Below are 23715 nucleotides of genomic sequence, written 5' to 3' on the forward strand. Positions count from 1 at the left end.
AGGTGGATTTTGCTTATATTTTCAATCAATCTTCCTTTAAGATGATATTAGAATCTTTTTAGGCAAATTTTAGGCATTTAAGCCGTATAAAAAAATGTCTGGGACATTCTGTTGTCTGACATGTAGGGCGGAGAAAAACAATTATTTTCATTCTCTATTAATCTGTCAAATTCTTTCTTGATTAAGTAATAAGTTTGGTCAACAACGTGTCAGAAAATGGGGAAAAATGTCAATCAGTGCGTAACAGAACCTGAGATGACGTCCTCAAATGTCTGTTTTCTCCACAGCCCAAAGATATTCACTTTAATGTCATAGAGAGGTTAAGAAACCAGAAATCAGTTGCATTTAAAAAGCTTTTTCTTTTTTTTTCCCATTTAAAAAATTGTTTAAACAGATTAACTGATCATCAAAATAGTCCAATACCATTTTTTTCAGGTGATTTTAATTCTAACTTGATGAAAATGCTATTTGTTTTAACATTTCTGATCGAGGAATCATCTTACAAAGTTCAAGATTTATTCGTCCATCCATAAAAATCACTAGAAATTACAGTGCTCCATTCATCTAAATCAGCCAAAGCGGATGACAAAACAGGAAATACAAAATAAAATAAAGTAAAATAAAATAAAATCTATGCCACAAAGTTATAAAGGGAACGTCAGAAGGCTGTCTAGAATCATTTATCTTGTGACAATAAAAGACTCGGGAATTATTAGAGACACCTGCCTGGTCACTGTGGCTATGAGAGCAATACACTTGTGAGGATGATATGCCATGTATTAGGGTGTGTGTGTGTGTGTGTGTGTGTGTGTTTGTGTGTGTGCAGTCCAGAGCCTGTGTGTTCAGGGTAATTGTAGTGCTGTCGGCCGGCTCGGTAGTATAATGGAAGTGCTGGTTTTCTTGCAAGTCCAGGCCTCCATATAAAAAAAAGACAAATACCTCTCTTTGCAACACACACACACACACACACAAAACAGAGTGGTAGGCAGTGAATATTGACCTGCACCTCTGCGGGGCTAAAAACAGAACTAATCAGTACAGCAGTCATAACTCCTTCTTTAGGGTGGCTCCTTTCTTTGCTCTCTCTCTGTGATTTTTTCTCCATCATTACCCCTTATTCGCTCTTTCATCCTCTCACCCCCCCATTTACTTTTTAATTTGCTCTCTCTCTCTCTCTCCCCGTCTCACACACACTCTCACTCTCCTTAACTCTCTCGTAAAACCTGCTCTCCTCCCCTCTTCCTCTCCTTCATCTTTCCATCTTTTGCCTTTTTTTTATTTCTATCTCACACACACACACAAGCTAACATGTTAAAAGTCGCACACAGAAAATAAACAGGCTGTCCCAGCTCGATACGCACGTCGATAATAATTCCAACTTTCATCTGTTAAGATTTTTATAACAGAAACAGTCATCAGGCGTTGCCATTTTAATGGCTTTCTTGTAAACGGTTACACAAATCTAAATCCTCCTGCCTGAGCTAAAAAAAAAAAAAAAAGAAAGAAAAAAAGACAGACTTAGATAAATGAACTGTGAGACAAAATGGAAGACAACGTAAAGATAATTAGGATTTAGAGAGGTGAAATGAAAGAACAAGAAGAGGCCGAGAGGCGAAAGGTTTTTAATAGCGGTCCAGGAAGAAAACGAGGGAGCAAACAGACATGAGAGGGGAAAATGCGTCACAGGGCTCCTGAAGCATCTTGGGATAGCTGCGTTGCGTAGGTGGAAAGGAGACACGGAGGGAGGGGAGGGAAAAGGCGCCATTTTGATGGCGATTCAAAACGGTGCTCGCTTTTCTTTTGTGCGTGCAGTTTTTTCGCCCCTTTCTTCTTCTTTTGCTTTTCTGTCTTTGTGCGATTATGACGGTCGTGTGTGTGTGTGTGTGTGTGTGTGTGTGTGTGTGTGGGGAGGGGGGTCGAGCGATCCATCTTTCTGCTGATGTGAGGGGCAAAAAAACTGTGTGATCCTTAGACCACGGGGGTTTTGTTGTGTGTGTGCATGAGAGAGAGAGCGAGAGGTTTAGATAGAGGGGGAGAGAGAGAGAGAGAGAGAGAGAGAGAGAGAGAGAGAGAGAGAGAGAGAGAGAGAGAGAGAGAGAGAGAGCGAGAGAGAGTGGGGGTGGGGTCTTTCAGTCGAGGGTCATCAATCACCGGCTGGGGTCAAAGAGAAATACGAAGGATTCAGAACCAATTATATCTGCCTCCACTGCACCCCTTCTGTATGAACACACACACTCATACAAACACACACACACAGAAGCACACTGACACGTAACACAAAATTAGTTCAGAGCAACATTTTCAGGATCAGCAAACCTGCCAGGCACGCAAACTCAGGATCACAACGTGCAAATGCGTCCAGGAAATGTTGTGTCAAAATGTCTGCGCTCCCGTGACGTTAAGCGATGATCTTGGTGGGCGGCATGGCAAAACCTCATACACTTTCACACGCGCGCACACACACACACAGGTCGGCTGGTGCAGCAAGGTCAAATCTGGCTGACATTCCCTGTTCTGGTCAACTTTTGTCTTTTTGTTGTCCTGGTAACATCAGCGCCATGGATGAACGCCTTTTGTTTCGTCAAATACCAAAGACACATATTTCTTTCGTTTGTTTTCCCTCTCTCTCTCTCTCTGTAACACACATACACACACACATACAATCACAAGATGTTTTTACCAACTGCCTCCACTTCTCCTCTCCTAATTTTCCTCAATGACTGTAGTCCTGAAGTGTGTTTGGGAAGTGCAGAAGGGCTGAAGGCAGGCTTTTCCCTTGACTCCTCCGTGCTGAGTTAGTGGCCCATATTGGAGGGAACCTGAATCCCTCAGCAAAATAAAATCTAATCAGTTTGGTTCCAGAGGTGGAAACGTTTTTATGAATTGAGAAATGAGTACATGTCCGCCAAGTCAGCTGAAATGACCTCAGACAACAACAGGGGAAAATGACTTTGAGTGCTGTTGCCCTACTGCACTGTTGCAACCCACAGAGAAAACAATAAGTTCCCTTTGGCCCCCATTACTACCCCCGTTTCACGTACATACGGCATTCCCGGTGGGCAACTAACACAAGTGAAAGAGGCAGAAACGATCGGTTGCACAGATGTTACGGATGACGATGCAGGAACAGGAAGAGGAGGATAGGTAAAATGATGGGAGCGTGATGGAGGAAGTTATGACAGAGATGAGCGAACGGAATTATATGGCTTGTATACAATTGTTTTACATGCAGGTGACGGGTAAATAAGAGAGCTTACATTATGGATGGTGTCAGCAAAACCTCGAAACATGGGGCTCGAAAGTCGCGCATTGAATCAAACAATGATGGTAGGAGTCTGTATGTCGGTCCTTCAATTATCTCAATAGCAATTTATCCGATCGATTTTACACTTTGCAGGTGTATGGCTGAGCAGTACGGCCTCTTGAGATCTATGGGAAGCATTTCTTAGTAGTCAGTAACTACCACCACAAGTAAACACTGTCGTTTCTGACAATACATTCACGAATAGATTAAGAAAGAGAGACCAGAGATGTTTCATTAAAGCAAAGCCTTTTAAGTTATGTTTCGCTAAACTCAAACCTTGCAGGCATCCTGGATGTAACTTTGGGACTGACTGTTTTTGTTCCTGCACCCAAAACCTAAACAGCTCTGTCCCCAATAGCTTGCTGTTAGCAATGACAGCAACCAGTTGATTTTCTCACTTCGCTACAATGTTAACTGCTAATGACGCAGCATCTACTCCAGCATTGCCTGGGGGCACAATTATGTCATGGCTGGAGTATCGCTCAGGACCCAAGGAAATGCAGCGTTGAGTGCAAAGTTGTTTGGCTTAGCGTTTCTCCAGAAAGTTTCGTGTAGCAATACTGAAGGCCAAGCAATCAGCTCGCTACGAACAAGAAACTGCACTTGAGATGTTATATCATTCTGTTATGACATTGTTGTGGCATATCAGCAGTCACAATGCAGCTGTGTTTTATAAAATACGAAACAAGAAGATGGCACATACTGTACATGCCGCAAAGCCACATGGTCGCAAGCATCGCAACCATGGCCACCTGCCTGGTGCGCCTCTTTACTGTTGCCATCTAATTATAGGTAATTCCAGCTAATTCTGGAAACGAGGACATCTATTTGTAAAAACAAGTTTCCATGATCTACTGTTGCAGTAGTGCTATAACTGCTACAGTAACCTGATACAGCAGTGAAGGAACAATGAGGCAAACATTTTATATTTCACGAGCAACAAGATCTTTTTACAAGATCTGTGTGCTCATTATGATCTGGAAATAAAAGTTTAGAGCTAACAGGTGAATTATGTGAAATCAGGACAATATTTTCTATGCAATTTGTCAGATGATTATTATTACTATTATTACTGTAACAATTCGGACAAAGTTCTTGCATTCCAAAAATCTACACTGAGGTTTACATTATAGCTAATACTTGGCTGTAAAGAAAACATGAAGGTCCTGCACAGAAACGATCACTGTTGATATAACAAAGGGCCGAAACATAATTAACTAGATGGCACAACACGGCAAAACAGTCCTCTTTGATTCAACAGTAGATTTTGTGTAATCCTGCTGACAAACCAACCAACCAAAGTGTGAAAACGTAACTTCCTTTGCTAAGGTAATAAAGTGAATTCAAGTGATCGACAGTGTGAAGGATTCTTTTGGTTTCTCAGTAAACCATCCTTGATTATATGTATGATAACATGCTTCCTACTTGCGAGGGAACCACTGATTTCCATTCAAATGCGCCATAACTGTCAACACGACGCGGCTGCTAACTTAATCTTATCATCACAATGAATCTCATATCTGCTTTTATTTTTGCTAATTCCAAATTATCTTCATTTGGCAGGCTACATGTCCGATGTCTTGTCAACAAACACACACACAGCACAATACCAGACTGTGATCCGCAGTACGTGGACTATAGCTTGCAGAAATAGTGAACAGGTTCTTCGGGACGCCATTTTTACACAATGAGAGTCTAATCAATATAAACGCACAGACAGGTGATACTCACAAGGTTCCGATTGGCTTGGAAGAGTCACATGATGTTTTTTTACACCATCAAAAAGCAGCTCTGCTCCACCGCTAGACAAAATAAAAAGAGACAGTTCAATTTGTAAAGTGTGATGTTTGTGGCATTTAGATAGCCTGCTTGTGAGGGTTCATCATCAGTGGGGGCAGTTTGGGCAGAAAAAGATGCTAAGTTTTTGTATATAGAATGTGTCTCTGCGAGGAAACTGGGGGTCTTTGAAATTAACCACTATGACACTCTGGTAGGAAGTTTTGGCTGAAAGGTCCAAATGTACAAGCAGCAATATATATTAAAATCAGTGAAGGACATGAGTGTAAAGCAGGGCTGTTTTAAGTGTTCCAAGTGCCAGTCTCATACAGTTATTCCTTTTATATATGCTTATATGAAGCCATTTTGGAGAGTGTTGAAATCTTTTAGCAGGGCAACTTGCCAGTATTGTATTTTTGCATTACTGTGATGAAGTACTTTTAATTGTCAGGATTTTAAAACACTTTATTAGCCAAAATCATTCATTCATTCCTGTCAGATTACTTTATACACTGTTATAGCAAATGAATGATAAATGTCTCGTATTTCCTGTTTTGTCCTTGAAAGTTTCCTGCAGAGAAATAGAGCTAGTTTGGTAGTAATTATAGATATTGGTACAGATCTGCTTTGTCTGTAAAGATTTTACTCAATGGAATGTCTACGGACCAAATCGTTGATCAGAAAGATAGTATATGTACTCACGGAGTGCTTGATTTTCTCTTCTATCACAGTTTATGACCCAACACACTTAAGACTTTCTGGGGCGCACAAACTTTGAAGAGATATTAATTACTAGGAAAATAAAGACAAAGTTCTGAGCTAGTCTATTAAGTTTTTACTTTTCTTAGTTGAGTTTGAAAACAGAGGTTGAGCTGTTCTGGAAAGACTGAAAGAGATCAACTTAATGAGATCTGGAGAAAATATAAATTTATTATCAGATAAATTACTGTGGCGTATCAGTTTTTTATTATAGTGAACTATGGGACCCATCAAATAAAGTTGTTACATTCTGATATATTTTGTTTTTGATATGGAATACATAAAAGGAAACAGGACTGTCATGTCTACTGTTTTCATGGTTCAGGTATTTTACCAACTCAAAACTATGGACCAAAAGTCTCATTTTTGTCACGTAAATATGGCTTCAATACCTGTCTATGGTCTTTTGTTTTCATGGAACTCTGTTTTCCTTTTGTTTTGCAGTTCAGTGATTATGTTCAGTCACAGTCCTCTGGCTGAGAGCCTCCCTGTGTCTCTCATTGAGGAGTGTCAGAGTCACAGCTTTACATGTTTTACAGGCTGCAGGGCAGTGCTGTCAGAATACGTAAGTAGTCAGTAACCTGCCACAAATGTTCTCTTTCATTATGCCAGTTCTGTTGCTGTTTCTCGTTTTCACAAACGTGTGGACTCTGTATTCGAGTCAAATTATAGACAAGAAGCGACCACACGATGATGGATATGTCATAAACAAACTCAGAACTAGCAGGCAGCTAGCTGTGACTCTAATTTGAGGTCTTGTTTAGTTAAACGGAGGACAACGATAAGACATTAAACTCATACAACGTTCGCACAACATCTTGTGTCTACATAATTGCTGACAAACAACCACTACAGGTATATTTAAACATTATAGTAGGTTAAATAGTCGCCTACCCAAACTCCAGATGAATCGCTATGGGCGCTGCCATATTGTCGGCACATACAGGAAGTAGTGGAGGGGGAGTCGGAAGTGACGTATGTGGACCCGTTTTTTCACCATTTGATTCAGAGGAGGTTTGATATGATCAGAAAACTAAGAGCAAACTCAAATATTTCCAGGTAAAATATATTTTGTAGACAAATATATTGTTATCTAATTGCGAATGTACACTATGTATTTACTTATTCATGTATGTATTGTTCTTGCCTATTTCATAGGCATGTTGTACAAAATGTAGGATATATAATAATTCAGATTGCAAGAAAATGAAAATATTATTTGTACACTACAACATTGTATATCCCTCCTGTGGTGACGTAAAACCACATGGCCTGTACATAATCAAACTCTATTGACTGTTCACCACCACTGTCCATTTAGTGTCAGTGAAAGAGTTAAACTGTGTTTATGTAACCATTCCTCTACTTTGCCAGTCCTATCATGTTCTATATTACAGGGTTGTTTACGGCTTTATGTTAAATGCTCAATTACTTTAATGATAGATAAAGTGTTATATTTTATTTTGAGATCTCCACCCTCAATATGAGGAGCCAAGGAATCAGTTTTACTTCTGTTATTTGAATTTCAAACTTTAGTTATTACACTTTCAGTTACACACTTACGCACTTTTTTTTCGCAAATGAAAGCATTTTTTTTGGTCTGTTTTTGTTAGCACATTTCATACACATATTGCATCACATGATGCATTGAAATATGAAAATAAAGAAAAACAACAAAAAAACATTAAAATACATATAAAAGGAAACCTTTTAAAGTTACAAATTAAAGAACACCAACCTAAAAACAGGATAGAAGAACAAGATGGTTCATCAGGGTTTTTTTTAGGTTCAGTCAAAGGCAGCGCAGAACAAAAATGTTGACTACCATTGCATTCTGGGAACAGATAGCCTCCCTCCACCTGATGACCCGAGAGGCAGAGTGGGTTCAAAAGACAGTCAGAGGTGTATTTTGGTCCGAAGCCATTGAAAGATTTATAGACAAGCAGCAGTATGCTTGCATAGTCTCTGACACTGAAGGAAAGTAAAGAGATCTTTGTTATGTGTTCAGTGTTCTGGGTGTTTGTTGGGACTTGAGCAGCAGCATGCTGAGTGAGCAGTTTTTAATGGTGTTATTGCATGTTACTGTCAATCTGCTGTAGTGAAGGGACTGTGATTATTTTTTAAGCCACATTTAAAGTTGTTTTCACTAAGTTTTGAATGCAGGCTTCTCAGATATTTGGTTGGAAAGGTAAAATTACCTTGTGCACTTGTTTCTCTGTGTAACTACCAACTCAAACTCAAACATAATGGTGGTGCTCCCATTTATTAGCCAAGCTCTGTCCCCTTTAATGAACTTTACTTTATCTTAGAAAATCATTATATTGGAGAGTCATTAGTTTATACAGCGCTCCCCCTCACATGCCCTGTTCACGTGCATGTATTTGCATTGTGTATGTCAATATAAGTGTGCACGGGCATGGTATGAGTGTGTGAATGCACATCTGTCTCTCTCGATCCCCTCTCTCCCTCCTACCATACATCCTCAATCATACGGGTGACAGTTCCAGTCCCAGTATACAGGCGCTGGGAGGACGAGGTGGGGGTGGGAGAGGGTCGGTCAGAGGTTTGAATTGCAAATCCGCTGCCTTCTGTTGGCGTCCAAGCCTTAGCAGGCCCTTCCCTGTCTACATTCATGTGTTAATGAGGAGTCAGTGCAGGGGCAGATAGACAGATCGACCAGGGGCCTGGCGGGGGGTTGAGGGGAGAGTGAGGCGTGGGTGTGGAGGCAGGCGGGAAAAAAACGAGGGGTCCTTCCACGGCTGAGGCTGCAGTGAAAGTTTTGAAAGATAATAAAGACATGATCTGTAGGCTACCATTCGCGGCCGCTGCCTTTTCATCCAAGCTGGGGCGAAAGTGTATGGTCACAAGTGAGAATGTCACGGGGTGAGCTCAGAGGGAGGTAAACAGGCAGAAGATGTGGGTGTGGGTGGGATCGTTATGGCTGTAAGGCTCTTAGTGATCCAGGGATGATCACACCATCACTGGGTATCACAGCATATACTGCAAAGCTGCCTTGAAGTTCAAGTAAAGCTGTGCAGGGTACCCTACCCCTGTCCCACCCAAACTTCAGTCACCCTCGTCTCAGCTTCGCATCCCAAAAACTGGATTTGATGGAAGCTGATTCTCAAAATTAAGAAATCTCATAATCAAGCAAAATCACAACCCTAAATCCACCAAAACGGAAGCGATGTCTGCATATTTCCCATATCCCATATCTGCCTGTAGATATCAAAAGTCAGTGCTACGCAGCAGCTATAAAGCAGACAGGGTCACACATGATCAGATGACAATGACCAACACAATGGATTAGCTGTAAAAGGACTGGGGGGAGAGATTAGGGGTGAATTGATGACGGCTTGCTGGCTGGTTGGCTGGCAGGCAGGCGGGCAGGCCCGGGAGATCTTGGGTCTGTTTCAATAAGGAACATAAAGAGCTGAAATTAACATGTACTATGATACCAAGCAGAGAGAATCCTCTTAGAGATTACATCCATAACATGTTACGCCTATGGAACTGTATGGAAAGCGGAGACAAAGAGCAGAGGGAATGATGATTTTCCATTGTAGCAGATTATGGGGGGATCCCATTCTGTGTGGACTCCATTGTTTTTTTTTCTTTTTTTTTGTTCTTCTCTGCTCGACATCATACCTCTGTTCGTGACACAAATTCTCCTGCTTTCTGTTTTTTTTTTCTTTTTCTCCCAGGAATCTTTTCACCTGGAATAAACTTGACCCCCTCTCAGCGTACCAGCTGCCTCCATCATGAAGCAGCGAGAGCAACAGCACTGCTCCTGCAACATCTGTGTCGTGGTGCACATACACACACACACACACACACACACACACACATACACACGTTGACAAAAGCACATGGTGATACAAAAAAAACATACGCGTGCACACACATGGACACACGCTCACAAATGCATGGAAACGCGAACACACACACACGTACACACACACACACACGGTCCATCTGTCTTTGTCTCCCTCCCACTGCCGTCACCATGGGTCTGTCTGCAAAAAAATGTGAGATGCTCCACACAACACGCATGCTCAGTGCACCTCGTATGGTGCATTTTCAGTTAAACATGACATACATCGCAGGATTGAATGTGAGAAACACTAATAGGGTAGAAAGGTGCTCGGGGGGGTTGGAGGACTCAGAATCTAGTGGACTAACAGGGATGCTCTTGTATACCTGGGGAGGAACCAGGAAGAAGTGCACAGGCCAGCCACCTGAACTGGAACAGGAACAGGAACAGGGTGCTGATATCTGCAGTTGGCTGGATGAGGAGTAACTGTGTAGAAGAAGAGGGGCCAGCTCCGGTTCTACAGTGAAATGCTGCCCCGTGTTGGTGATAAAAGAGCAGTGCAAGAGATTGGCTCCCCCAGGATGAGGCTCTTTTTTACACTAGTTGTTGCCAAGTATCCTCATCTATCTACGCATTTTTCTACTATAACAAGAAATGTAAAGATTATAGTCCCTTTGGTGCTTAAATGTCTTAAGGTTTAGTCAGACAGTATTGCTTTTTTCTTATTTGTTGTTCTTCTTTTATTTTTCTCATAATTATTTATTAATGACTTCCATGAACAGTTGATGAGTGTATGATCACCTGAAAACAAGACTCATTGTGTTTTTGGTACCTTAGAATGATTCTTTTACATCTACAGAAGGGGGGATCCTATTCCACAGTCTGCCTTGTTTCTACAGTAGCCCGGAATGGACAAACCACACAATCCTTATTGCCAAAAATCCTACACACTGGACCTTTAAAAACAGGTCAAAAATATAGAGATTCACTTTAAAACAGGACTTAGAGGGGCTCCGTGTAAGAGGTTGTGGCAATATTCATGTACTTGTCGCTTTTTTATTGGCTATATGTGAGCAGATTGTAACTTGACAAGAAAACCGACTCCTTCAGCATCTCTCTCGCTTACCTACATCCGAATTTCAGAGACCGTCCAAAGGATGTGACCGTGTGTGCGTTCTCGAGTGCCTCGTCTCGGCGCATCTTCCCGCTCCGCCAACAGAAAGCAGCAGTAGCTTAACATTTGTTTTGAAACGACCAGCTTCCAGCACAACACAAAAGTTCCACAGGGCCCCTTTAAATATTTCCTAAAACAGCTGAAATCTGTTTTGTTTTTTTTCCACCAACACAACTAAGTGATTACTTATGTAACTTTGATGCTGTGTTCATCGTAATGAAGGTGCACGTTGCCTTGTGCCAAAGTGCGGCTCATTTCTGTGTGCTCAATTCTTTTTGACAATTGAGGTCTTTGTCACAGAACAATAGGATACATCAGGCTTTGGCTACACTAAAACACTTGGTTTAGGTCTTTCCATTAGTTTTATGACCGTACGAAAATAATGGAAAATGATGGAACAGCCACACACCTTTAAAAAGCTGCATCTGATCATCAAGAGTCTCCCGCGAACGCGTCCCGTTACACGTGTACGTTTTCATTCCTGAACAAAATCAAACCGTTTGACACAAGCAATCATTTTATTTGAAAAAAAGTGAACTGCTATGTACAGTACGTAAAAAAACATGAGATCGGTCCTGAAACATTTTGTCGTCTTTTCAAGTTCATCTCATACGGTCCTGCTATAAAGAACAGGAGAATCCACACACCGTCAGAGCATTCCTGTACAACATTCAACAGAGGACAAATATAAACATATTACATCATCGTCATCAGTTTAGTCATCGTCAGTGTTTATCAGACATTAAACCTAAACCAGTAGGTTTGATAGCTGATAACAGTGACATCGAATATTGGTCTCAAACACAGAGCAAATGGGTTTTATCCCACTGTGTGTGTGTGTCTATGTCTTCCTGTTATATCATATTACAATTGAAGATTCAGTGTTTTTTGCTGACTAAAGATCGCCCCCTGTTGGACAACAGTGGGAACTGGCACATGGCTCTTCACCTCATGAACTGATCTGTACAGTCGACCCCGAATATGTGACGAGAAAGCTGGATCCCTCATACGCAACTCTCCGATAGAGGGATACTTTCAGAATAATTTGCGTTTGATCGATATCTGGTTTGACTTTCATTCATATATAGATTTTCAATTTGGATGGGGTTAGGAAGAAGATTGATATTTTAAAAAGAAGGCAATGCTGGGGGCTAAACATGGAAAACATTCTGAATGTGTGTCCGTTCCTCGGGGGTCTCAGCCCTTGCCTGAAATGATTGCATAGCTCTGAGAGTTGGCTCCAGCCCTCTCAGGCCGACATGCCGTAAACACAGCAATTATTTGACACCGAACAGCCGACCAAAATGAAATCCCACAGCAATAATAATAAAAAAAAAAATTAGGATCATTTTTCGCAGTATTGCCGAAACGAAATTCAAAACACACAACCGAAAGACATCCTCTGCAGCCGTGCTGTGTTCAACATGTCCTTATTTGATTCAGTTTAGGAACTTCTGTTTTTTCACTCATTGGTTTTAAAAAAAGATGGAAGATGACAGATTTCTCTGTCTGTTCAGTATCAGCACGGATCACCTGTGTATTTCTCAAGTTTATCATATTTAAAATACATGTTTAAATGAGTCGTTTAAAAGGTGCGATATGCTAGAATTGGCCACCTGCTAAATGCATGCTCCAAACAACTCCAAAAATAGCTACTGAATGTAGCCGCTGTTAGCCAGTGAGCTCAGCTAACTGTGCAGCTAGCGAGCAATGCTGTGAGCTGATTCTGCCTGGACTCGTAGCGTTGTTGACTATCATCTCTTGAGGTACAAAGTGGCTAGGAGCTAGCTGGTTAGCATGCCGAGTTCGGGCGATATCACTGCGACCTAATACACCTTCGACGTAACGTCAAAACTCTTTTCTCTCCACATTCCGTTGAGAATCTTTTTTGAACATTTTAAACGCAAATTCTTACATATTGCACCTTTAAAGCAACATTTTACTTGGTATAACATTTATAGCAGCATGCAACAATATCTGCAAATGTACAAACTGAAGCGACAGTCGTACCACAGCATGTTTATAAATGTCTATATACTAAGTGAAACATTGCCCTTAACTCAATACGAATCTCTCCCGTCTCCCCTCCGTCTCATCGTGCTGTTTTTAGCTAGACTTTGTGCACAAGACGCGCAAATATCAAAAATATTAGTCTAACAGCTACAACAGAGGGAGGCCCGCTTTGTCCTCTTAATGTTTTAAACAACTCGCAAAGCCCTCGTATTATAAGTTGCTGCATTACTTCTGCAAATGTTTCATTTCTGATACATTTATTAATGCATGCCTGATACATTTTTAATGGGATTCAATGGGACTGCTTGATACATATTTAATGAGGTTTGATGAACATGGTTCCCTAAGAATGAGCACTGACAGATTTGCGTGAGTTTTGCTGAAGCAACATCCATGATGTTTAGATCTCCTCTGATCAAAAACAAATCAATTAGGACAACAAAAAAAGAAAGACATGAAACATTAACGACGTACAGAAATGAAGGAATGTCAACACACACACGCTCACTCATACGGACGAAACATCTATATATGAGCTATGTAAGTTATTGTTATCATTTCTGCTACAGTGTGTGACAGCAGTTGAAACGAGAGAGTGTCTGTGTTTTATTGGAGCAAAAAGCCAAACTCTGCAGCGCTGTCTGGCCCTCTGGAGACACCGTACACATGTTACTGTTTGTACCAAGCAGAGAAGCTGGTCACCCATCTCTCTCCCATCTTCTTTTCTGCTCAGCTTGTCTCTCCTCTGATGCAGTTTAAATATTTTAGCACTGAGTGAAGTCCACAGGGAGCAACAGAAGTCCACATCGAGTGCAACACGTCTTATAAGTGAGACGCTCATCTCTGTATCCCTACTGCTCACTGCTCATGCTCTGTTAGCTGCCTCTTCATTCACTGTCACTCCTCTCAGTGTTCACGCTGGACTCTTCCACATCATCCGTCGCGATGCAAAACAAGACCGTACCACGAAGAGTGGCGAGTGCAGATGGGGGGGTGTTTTGGCGATGGCGGGTGTCGGGGGCGGGTGCTATAGCTCGCTGTGGCGCACAGGGGGCTCTAGCTTGTGCGACAGGGCGGTGAGGACCTTGTCGAACTTCTCGTAGCGCTCTGACTGGCTGCCCTCGGAGCCGCGGCTGCCCCACAGGAGACGCATCTGGAACTCTGTCTGGAAGACCTCGTGAATTTCGGCGCGCTCTTGGAGTCCTGGAGAGGGAAGGAGAGGGGAGGGAGTTACTCTTTGCAGATGACCTCGCAGTCATGATGATCATGGCTAACAAAATAACAAAAAAGGTTAATAGACAATTCCATAAAAACAAGACTGTGGACAAACTAAAACTGAAGTATGAATGATTTTGTCAAGAAAATAGGGAACAAAATAAAGTGAATAAGCTTAACTAACAATAAATTACATAAGAAGGGTCTTTAGTGTCTGTTCCTCGACTTATAATACATAAAACAATACATTTGGTCAGAAAATCACCTTTTGAACATTGCAAAATACAAAAATAAAATAAAAGTAAGAACACTAAGTACAATACAATTATCATTATGTCTGACAAAAATAATTTTAGCTCAAAGGTCCACTAACAAGTCTTTATTGAGCGTTTCACAACATCTCCCTTTATCAGTGCTGCTCTCCTCTATATGGGACCAATATTTCCCTCCTTAACCCGATCAAAGGTGAACTAAAGATAGCTTCTGAGCGCAGACATCTTAAGCCCGGAACAATTAAAAAAAAAACGGTATGAAGTAAGCCTCTCGTCTTTGGCCCGTGGCGTTGTTGATGAAGGGGTCAGACTGAGGTCGAGCTGATCGATGGTGAGATATAACAGAAAACAGAGACGTGAGCGGATGGCTATTGACACACGGTTCAATAAAGCAGTAATGACCTCAAACTGAGAACCATTGGGGAGGTATTAGAGATCAATGCAGTTTACATACTTTAGTAGCCATACACACTCACACACACACACACACAAATCAGTGATGTCCCGATCACCCTGCTCGTCGTTATTAACAGTTATACATTAGCAGCATGAGATGCAACACAAAACCTTTCGATTTAAAACCAGAATCTACAACCATGCTAACACTCCTGTGAGGGGCAGTGGTGAGCAGCCCAAATACCAGCAGATCAACAAACTATTAGACACTAGACATTCCCATACGTAGACCCTGCAGCATGGCTGAAAACAACACAGATGTTAACTCCGGTCACGCTTCCAAAGATCGTCCTTACCCTGCAGTTTGGTCTCAGCGTTGGTTCTATAGATCCCCCCGTGATGAGCGATGGTGCGAGCTGCCTCTAGGTGATACATGACCACATCTACTCCCACCTCGGCGCTCTCCCAGGGCTCCAGCACGTCCCCAACAGCCATGCCCCGCTCCAACAAGGACAGGACGGGAATGATGTGGGGGAAGGAGGTGTTGGACAGGGCGCTGGACTCTGTAAGCAGAGTGGGAGTTGAATAAATAAGCGATCACACAAATCTGTAAGAAACACATGACAACAGTGTAGACTGGGGTCTCACCTTTGCCGTCGTTCATGTTCTTCATGAACGGTTTGAGTTTCTTCTCGTACAGAATAGCGCCCTCTGTGTGTCTCTGGCGTAATGTCACCCACGTCTGCTCCAAGCGGGAAATCTGAAGTAATGAGAGAAAACTTTAAAATGTAAACAACACATCAAGAAAGATTGTTTGATTTTTGTCTAAACCCTTTCCATCAGGTTCAGACCTAACCTTGACCCTTGACCCGATGTGCCAACTGAAGTGGGCATGTCATGTTTTAAGTTGTCGTTGTACGCTGTGTAATTCCCTCTGTCGATGACGCATCCGTGATTTCTCACCCTAGACCTGACCCTGACCCTAGTCCTAACTAATCCTAACCCTGGTTGAAACACAGCTTGGTTTGCAAGATAGCACCATGGTTCCAGGAGACTTGAACAGAACAGTTTCAAGAACTGGAGCTAATTTGGTGGTTAATGGATATATGTGTCTTGTTTACCTGTGGCAGCTCCAGGGCTCTCATCACAGCAGCAAAGCCAAACATGTTGCCCAGGGTGCTCTTCAACTCCGCTGCCAGTTGGATGGTCTTGTGGAGCAGGGCCGCCCTCTCCTCTGTGCTTCCTGTGCAGCCCAGCAAGTCCACTGCCATCATGATCGACATGGTGTAGAACCTGAGAAAAGAAGAGAGATACTGTTCAATAACACTGGATCAATGAAGGTTCATTAGCGCTACTGATAGAGAAGAAGAAGATGCTGAGCCAAAGCCTATTTTTAAAGTCACGCTGTGGTAGGTTGTACTGTGTGATGCAATCGGACGGAGCCTTCAGATGTTGATGAAATATAAATTAATTCAAGTCCTCAAGCAAAGTTCAGGAAGAGGAAGTCACGCAGAGCTGTAAACCCCAGTTGGATGCCTCACATTTAGCTTCTATCATCACATGATGCTTCACTGAGAAACATTTACACCGTTGTATAATGAAAGAAGAGGGGGAAAAAAGAGGTGAAACAGAGGACGAGAAGGCGAAAAAGGGGATGAGAGATGATGGTGGAGAAGAGCAGAAGATAATCAGTATGTGAATCATTGAAATGAACAATGTATCAAAGACGACAGTTTGTACCTCTCCAGCAGGTCAAGTCTTAGCTGGTGTCCATGTGGTAGTGTCAGTAACTCCAACCCTGAGGACACTCCCATCATCCTTTGCGTCTCCGAGGTTACGCCTAATATTCTGGCCACCTGTAACCAAGAGTTAAACAATAATTTGTTGCATGTGCATAATGTCATGTGTCCGACTGGTGTTCACACTTGTGCATTTACTTTATGTGATTGTGCATGTGTGTGTTTGCATATGTGTGTGTGTGTGTGCGCGCGCACGTGTGCGTACCGTGCAGTCCACCATGGTGATGTGTTTAGCCGCGGTCCTTGCATCCACCTCAGCCAGCAGCTCTTTGACTCTCTTCAGCACCGACATCTCCAGAGGCTTATTCTCAGCGGGCATAAGGCAAGACTCGTACCTGTGCGGGAGCGATTACAACGCGTTGGAAAATACTGAACTGGAACGTGAGCACAGGCAAGGACCGCACGAAAAGAAGAGTGCTGCAAAGATAGATAAGCTACAACAGAATGTTTCAGACTCTTTGGCTGCAAAGTTTATGACTGCGAGCTCATGCAGCTACAGTGGTCGGCTGATCTTTAACACGGATATTAAAATTTGGAATGAATAAAAAACCAAATAACAATATATACAGCTCGTTTTTTTTTTTTTTTTTACAAATTCACAGGTTATTTTTTGATGAGGATACTTTAAATGTAGTTGTTAAAGAACTGTTTATTTCATTTTGTTTTAAATCTTTAAATCGGTTACCAGAGTCACTTGGCTTGTCACGGTTTAGTTTTTGTCACAAATAGTTTGAGCTTTTAGTTTACTATAATCACTTTGGTTCTGAGTATTTTACAGTTGAAACACTCTGTCCTGGATAAACTAATGATGAAATTGTTCTTAAATGACCTAAAACGTGTTGTGACGTCATATCTGTTGTGCAATCTCTTATTAGTTGCTGTGCTGACACCGGTAAATCTGTGAAAGGCTAAATTCTGATTATATGTTTAATCTGATGTTGAATTAGTCCCCCAGCTTGTGAAGCAGTGCCCTTTACTGAATCACTTAGTTTGAATTAGTTTGTCCATTTGTCATCTGAGCCTCTATGAACTGATATGACACATTGTAAAGCTGAGAGCTGAGCACTTTCTGGCAAGGCAACTATTGTATCAGCAGCAAAGTTATTAACGGCCTCTGCCATATATCTGTAAGACCACCAGTCACATCGACAAAGCTGTACATCAGCAAGCCAAACCAGATGCACACTATATATATGTTCGACACTGCATGACACTTGACACTCGGTCTTACCATCATGTCCTAATCACGCTGCCTTCCCTTCAACCAGCCAGTCGCCGACTCACTCCGGCGCCTCCAACATAAGCAGCTTTTACTGCCTTAACTGTCAATTTCTCCAGTAGTGTTAACACTGACAGTAATCCCCCTGCGCCTAAATTTCACAGGGGATGCTGACATGACCAAAAGCTGCTGCCTGCTCCGTTGCGGCTGCCAGCTCAGTGTACCTGACCCTTTTCCTTTCGACGAGCCTCGTCTGCTGTCTCCTCCCGCGGCACCGCAAGCGCAACCAAATACAGTTTCTGCTGTGTCTCTGACCACAGCACAGAGTCTGCCCTCAGGCTGTTTCCCACAGGATCATCAGCCGTTTACTCAAGTCTGTTTTACAGTCTCCGTCCACTTATAGCTCCTCTGCAGTGTTGAACCCCCTCGCCCATTATGACAAAATGTCAGCAGGTGTAGTGACCTTTGAATACACCGACTTTACATCCTGAGAGATTATGCTCTAGTCGTGTACTGTTTTCAGAATTTTTCGAGTTACACAATTTCAATATTAAGTCTTTGTTGTGAGAGATGAATGTTGAAAAATCCAGCAGCACCAAAAATGAATTTAAAATAAGGTCAAACTATGTTTTGACAGTCTCAATGCCATCAATGCATGTAACATACTCTGTTATACTGAATTAGTCATCCTTCTAAAAAGGTAGACAGTTTCTCAGAAAAGCTCTCTGTGGTGTGACTCCCTTCCATAAAGTACTTCAAAAAGTCCAAGTCTGGAAGCCTAATCTCGTGTGCTTGTGTGTCTTGTACCTGGATGGCCTGAACGAGGACGCTGTCTCCACCTGTGGGGCGCTGAACATCCCCTCTCCTTCCTCCCTCGCTCCATCCTGCCTCCCTTCTTCCACTCGCAACCGTTCCACGTAGCCCTTGGCTGGGGGTTTGGGCGGCCCGGCAGGGCAAGGTCTGAGGTCACAGTAGCTCCCTGCTGTTTCTGACGAATGTGATTGGTAGCTGGGGTGATGGGCGGGCGAGGAGTGTGCCGAGTGGGAGGTGTGTGCGGGATGCTCGGGAGGGTTGGTGCCGGCCGAGGGGCTGAGCTGAGGGTCGCTGGAACGACGCATCACCGGGGAGGGCGGGACGACGGCCAGCATGCGGCCGCTAGAGTGGGCTCTCTGCCTGGTGACTGAAGACAGAAAGAAGAGTCTCAGAATGTCTTATGGAGGCCTCGTTTGCGAGTGTAGAGCAGAATATTTTATTAATGTGTCTTACTGGCACTATATGCAGGAGAAAGTGGGGTTTCCCCAACTGGGGACAAGGGGCAGCGATACTCCTGAATCTGGTCCATGCTCATTGCACAGTTCCGCATTGCGTCTTTATGGTGGTGGATCGTCGACGGGCTGTAGAGACAACATTTTTGGGATGTTAAAAATGTTTGGGTGTTGATACGACAGCTGTCGGTTCTGAAGGGAACCTTATAAAGGCAGTGCAGTTCAGCATGTCACAGGAGTGGTGTTGTTAGGAATGCAAAAACAATGCTAGGGAGACATTTTAGTTGGAGCAATTCTTCTACGTCGTAAACACACGTGTACTCGTGTTATTTATGAATTAAAACCATTTTTTAAAGCAGGAGCAGAAAATGTCGTTCAACGTGGCCGCTTGGGAAAAGATTAAAGGTGCAGTATGTAAGAATTGGCCACCTGTGGAAATTATACTCCAAATATATAGGGGGCAGCATATCACCAGCTGCCCTTCAATACTTAGCTCAGTTAGCCCTGGAGCTAGCGGTCCAGACATCATAATGTCAAAACTGTTATTTTCTTTACACTTCTGACATATTGCACCTTTAACTGGAAAAATGCATTAACACTATTTTTTTAGCGCATTTTTACTGGGGGAGATGTTTTCAACAATCATGATCAATTACATCGTTTTCACACATCTTCCACTATGTCCTTGGCATTGAATGGCTCACATGTATTTCCACTGTAAACAAACATTATTTGTCTGCTCCTCCTTTGTAGATTCAAGTTTCAAACAGCCTTTGTTCTGCCTGAAACTTGAGGGATCCAGTGCACAAGTAGTGAGTCACTTTGCAACCTCACTCTGAGGACACGTTGCTACGGGAGGTGCTATTGTGTGTGTGAAGTGAGGGGGGCTGCAGGAACGTGGGAGGTAAAGCGTAGTAGTTTAGTGCTCCAACACAACACAAGTGTCACACACTAACACACACGCACAACCTGCTGCTGGGCACAGGTTCCGGCTCTGGCTCTGGAGTTGCCACTGGCGTCCTAACTGGACTGGGACTGTCTGAGTCACTGATTATGTACGTGGCATAAAACAAGAATGAAACAACATGAGGATGACTGCAAAAAGAGTTACTGTTGGCACTTCAATTCCACTCCTCTTCCTCCCGGCTCACCTGTGAGGTATCATCTTCTCCGTCGTCAGCCCGTCTGTCATGGTGACGCTCCTCCTCTTGATATACGCTCCCCTCTGACTGGACGGCGAGTAGGCGGAGCCTTGCTTACTGTTGGCCAGAGCGAAGGTGGCCTCCAGGTAGCGCAGAGGGAGTGTCCTGCTGACTGGACAGTAGATGTGGACGCCGCTGGACTGGGAGACCGGCTTCCGCTGGCCCACGTAGAACCGCACGAGCTCCTGGACCGAGTCGAAACTGTCAGACTCCAACATATACTGCACCTGGGGATGAAGAAACAAGAGACTTAAAAAAAGTCTTTGTTTTTCTTTGTTTGTTTTTTTGCAGAATGCACCATGAACATTATGAAAGGAGCGCAGATGCAGGATGTTTGCTTCTGCGTCTGATATCTCTCTCATGCCAAAATCAATCAAATATCCCTCCAGAGAGGGAGCGCAAAAGTGGGATGAGTGGGGAACACAAAATGCTTTCCCTTCCACTTTAATTCTATAATTTCTATGGTGCTTTAAACTAGTTCACCAGCGCACAATCACCAAATAAGTGCTCTGTGCATAACAAAATTCAACAGAAATTGGCCAAATAAAAAAGAGAATTGAGGTCTGGAAGCGTAGAGAGAGACAACAGAGGGACAGCTGGTCAACAAGGCGCACCTGCACCAAATTAGCCTGCCAATGTAACCATTGCCATCATGAGCAACCAGATAAAACAGGCCTCTCCAAATGGAGGATGGGTCTTGACTAGCCAAACACAGGGTGTAAATAATAAAGTTAGAAATGCAGGATCTAAAGTGAGGCCACGTGAGACCAATAGAGGCTGCCATCAGGACTCAATACACCTTTTATACAGTGAATATACTGACAGGTTAAACACGGGTGTGACTAATAACATTTCTAAATGTTTTTTTTTTATTTATTTAAGGTGCATGCCTACAGTCCACAGTTCAGTCCAAGCCACGATTTTTGAGTCAAGTCCCAATAATAAGTCTAATGTTTGCCCTATCTGTTTCAGTGTCCGAAGTGGGTCTTACCTCCCAACAGCTGTTTGAACACACTGTTTCAACTGATTTAACCATTTACACCACATTTTATAAAGAATATGATATATTGATGGTTTATGCCAGGAGAGCAGATCCCCCAGACTCCATTTAAAAAAAAACTCAATATTGAGACTTGTTGCGTGAGGAGGAACTAATAAACTTCATGAAACACTGTCTGCAACAAATTCTTAACTATTTGGGCCTATTTGTTAATTCGGCGAACGTTAAACATGAAGGTATTTCTTTCTGTGTATAGTTCTATTCTATACTATTCTATTCTTGTTTGTTCCAGTTCTGTAGGTGTATATTTGCATATAGAGGATGGATAGTAACACCAGATGCGAACAGCTTCATTGACTAGGTTCAGCAAAAAGCCTTTGAAAAGTTGGGATGTGAATAGAATGCAACACGGTGACTAAATACACCATGTAGAGTGCAGTCAGTCGACAGAAGCAGACAGCTGTTTACAGTACGACAAAACGCTAGTTATAGAGACAAGAGGGGAGTACGGAGGATTGGGAACTGAAACCCGGGACATTTGTATCACAGCTTTGGTCTCGGTTTCAGAATCGTTACACAGGACTGTAGATCAAGTGTTTGGTTACACCCGTGCACTTCCTGCTCCCATCTAGAGAAGGACTGAGAGAGAAAAGACAACAACAGCAGACAATCCCTCTCTACAGTATGTTATGCCTACAAAACACAAAGTAAATGCAGAGCACCAAATTTAGTTGAAGGGCTTGAAACAGACAGCCAGCCGGTCAAGGCGTCGTTACGTACCTTGGTCTCGTTGGACTTGACCAGGACTTTGCTGATCTTAAAGTGCAGCACTTCATTATCCCATCGGCAGGTCAGCACGAAGTCGCCCACGCTGGTCAGAGAGTCACGCACGAGGAAATCTCCGTTACGCAAAACCAGAGTCTCTGACACCTGGACAGAGAAAATAAAAGAAGAGAAAATGGTTTTAAATTAGTAAAGCGAGACAAAAGGCTCCGATCCTCGAGAGCTGCAGGCCAACTCGCTTCAATGAGTTCCAGCATGAGTGTGAATATTTTTCTGTCCGACACTTTGACTGTTGAATAATTGAATTTAGAGAATCGTGATTATTTATAACAATGCCTTAGGACGCTTCTGAACAAACACAACTATCTCTCTCGCCGCATTGGTAAAGATGGATAAAATGCCGGGGACGATGGCCCAAATGACTTTCTGAGGACGCATTCTATCCAGTTCAGCGCTGATGTAAGAATGAGAATTATTTTGAATTTATTGACAGAACAAGCAAACCAAGGAAAGCAATCTCCACATTCATGGTCAATGGAACAGCTTCAGGCTGCACATCTTGCTGATGCCAAACACTAAAGATGTTGGCGAAGATTCTCAGTCATCCCTTACAGAGTCGTTCACATGTGACCTTTACGACACCCACACATGCTTTAAAGCATGCAGCTCCCCTCCAGTCCGTAAGAAGTGAAGAGGCCTCTCGGATGAGAGGTGAAACGTCTTCAAGAAACTGAAACAAGTCCATTTGCCTCTAAAATAGCACTTAGAAAAACCCAGCAGATGTGTCACCGGTGTCTGTGAGAAGAGATCACAAGTATAGATCTAGTAACCATATAGTTAAAAAAAAAAGAAACTGAGCAGTATTCTTAAAAACTAACTGGAAAGAGTGTGCTGATCAAGGCTGAGGCTGAATCCAAATGTCCACCATCTGGACTTGTGAACTGATGCTGTCTTCCAGTCAAAGTCGGAGGTTGAAATTTCCCAGTTTGAATTTCCAGCTCCAGACTTCCAAGCGCTCCATGTGCATGATGCCAAAACGTCATCTGCCCGAAGTTTCGTCTGGAATGCAGCTTTATCGGAAGTCGTACATAGTATGATGCGTTCACGATCATCACAACGAATCTGCGAGGGTGTGACACTGCAAGGCTAATATAAGCTGCTGTGTGACAGTCCTTGAGGTCCCTTGTGGACTACAAAAAGTAAAATTTACATTTTTAAAGCCTAGAAACCTCAGAATGACCAAGTAACCTGTTACATTTAAGTTGTATGAGCAAAAAACTTAGTCAGCTTATCGAGGTAATTTTTAGGCACTCTGCTTCTGAGTAAAGCCACTTTATCAGGTTTTTAGTGTATGACGCTTTAACTTGCAACTCAGCATGGGAAATAAGGCAATGCAGCACAAGGTAAATAATGCTCCACACCAGCAGGGGGCAGTATATGCACAGATATAAAGCCGAGATCAAGTGCAGGAACCTTGTTTCACCCTAAATTTCTCAACATTTTGAGGATTTTTCTCTCACTGCATTTAAGAATGTATCATGTTTGACGCTGACAGTTTGGAACAAGATAACAGGAGCAAAAGGGAAAGCCACAGATGACTGAAAGTCTTCACTTTAATTGAAGGAAGCAAAGAGCAGAAGGGGGAGGCAGGGAGGAGGGAAGGACGGGCTTTAAGAGAGCTGATTCACCTGCTGAAATTTAGTCACTAAGTATTGTTTTGATAA

General features: G+C 42.8%; 2 protein-coding genes across 3 annotated transcripts in view; both read right to left on the minus strand.

Moving 5' to 3' along the window:
• The window catches only part of urm1 (ubiquitin related modifier 1), an 11806-nt gene extending 4993 nt beyond the window's left edge, over positions 1–6813 (minus strand). The window contains exons 1-2 of the mRNA XM_030436741.1: positions 6734–6813; positions 5036–5106 (exon numbers count right to left, since the gene is read on the minus strand). Of these exons, the coding sequence (XP_030292601.1) occupies positions 5036–5106; positions 6734–6768 (106 nt within the window). The 5' untranslated portion in view covers positions 6769–6813. The remainder of the gene's footprint in view (positions 1–5035; positions 5107–6733) is intronic.
• Positions 6814–11326: 4513 nt separating this feature from the next.
• sh2d3ca (SH2 domain containing 3Ca) overlaps positions 11327–23715 on the minus strand; it is a 64981-nt gene continuing 52592 nt past the window's right edge. For both annotated transcript variants that reach the window (XM_030435996.1, XM_030435997.1), the window contains 10 exons: positions 21989–22138; positions 20158–20435; positions 19008–19135; positions 18549–18921; positions 16728–16857; positions 16464–16579; positions 15845–16016; positions 15372–15483; positions 15080–15286; positions 11327–14043 (listed from right to left, as the gene is read on the minus strand). In XM_030435996.1, coding sequence (XP_030291856.1) covers positions 13868–14043; positions 15080–15286; positions 15372–15483; positions 15845–16016; positions 16464–16579; positions 16728–16857; positions 18549–18921; positions 19008–19135; positions 20158–20435; positions 21989–22138 — 1842 coding nt within the window. In that variant the 3' untranslated portion in view covers positions 11327–13867. The remainder of the gene's footprint in view (positions 14044–15079; positions 15287–15371; positions 15484–15844; positions 16017–16463; positions 16580–16727; positions 16858–18548; positions 18922–19007; positions 19136–20157; positions 20436–21988; positions 22139–23715) is intronic.

The sequence above is a fragment of the Sparus aurata genome, chromosome 12 (genome assembly GCF_900880675.1).
Source record: "Sparus aurata chromosome 12, fSpaAur1.1, whole genome shotgun sequence".
Classification (NCBI taxonomy): domain Eukaryota; kingdom Metazoa; phylum Chordata; class Actinopteri; order Spariformes; family Sparidae; genus Sparus; species Sparus aurata.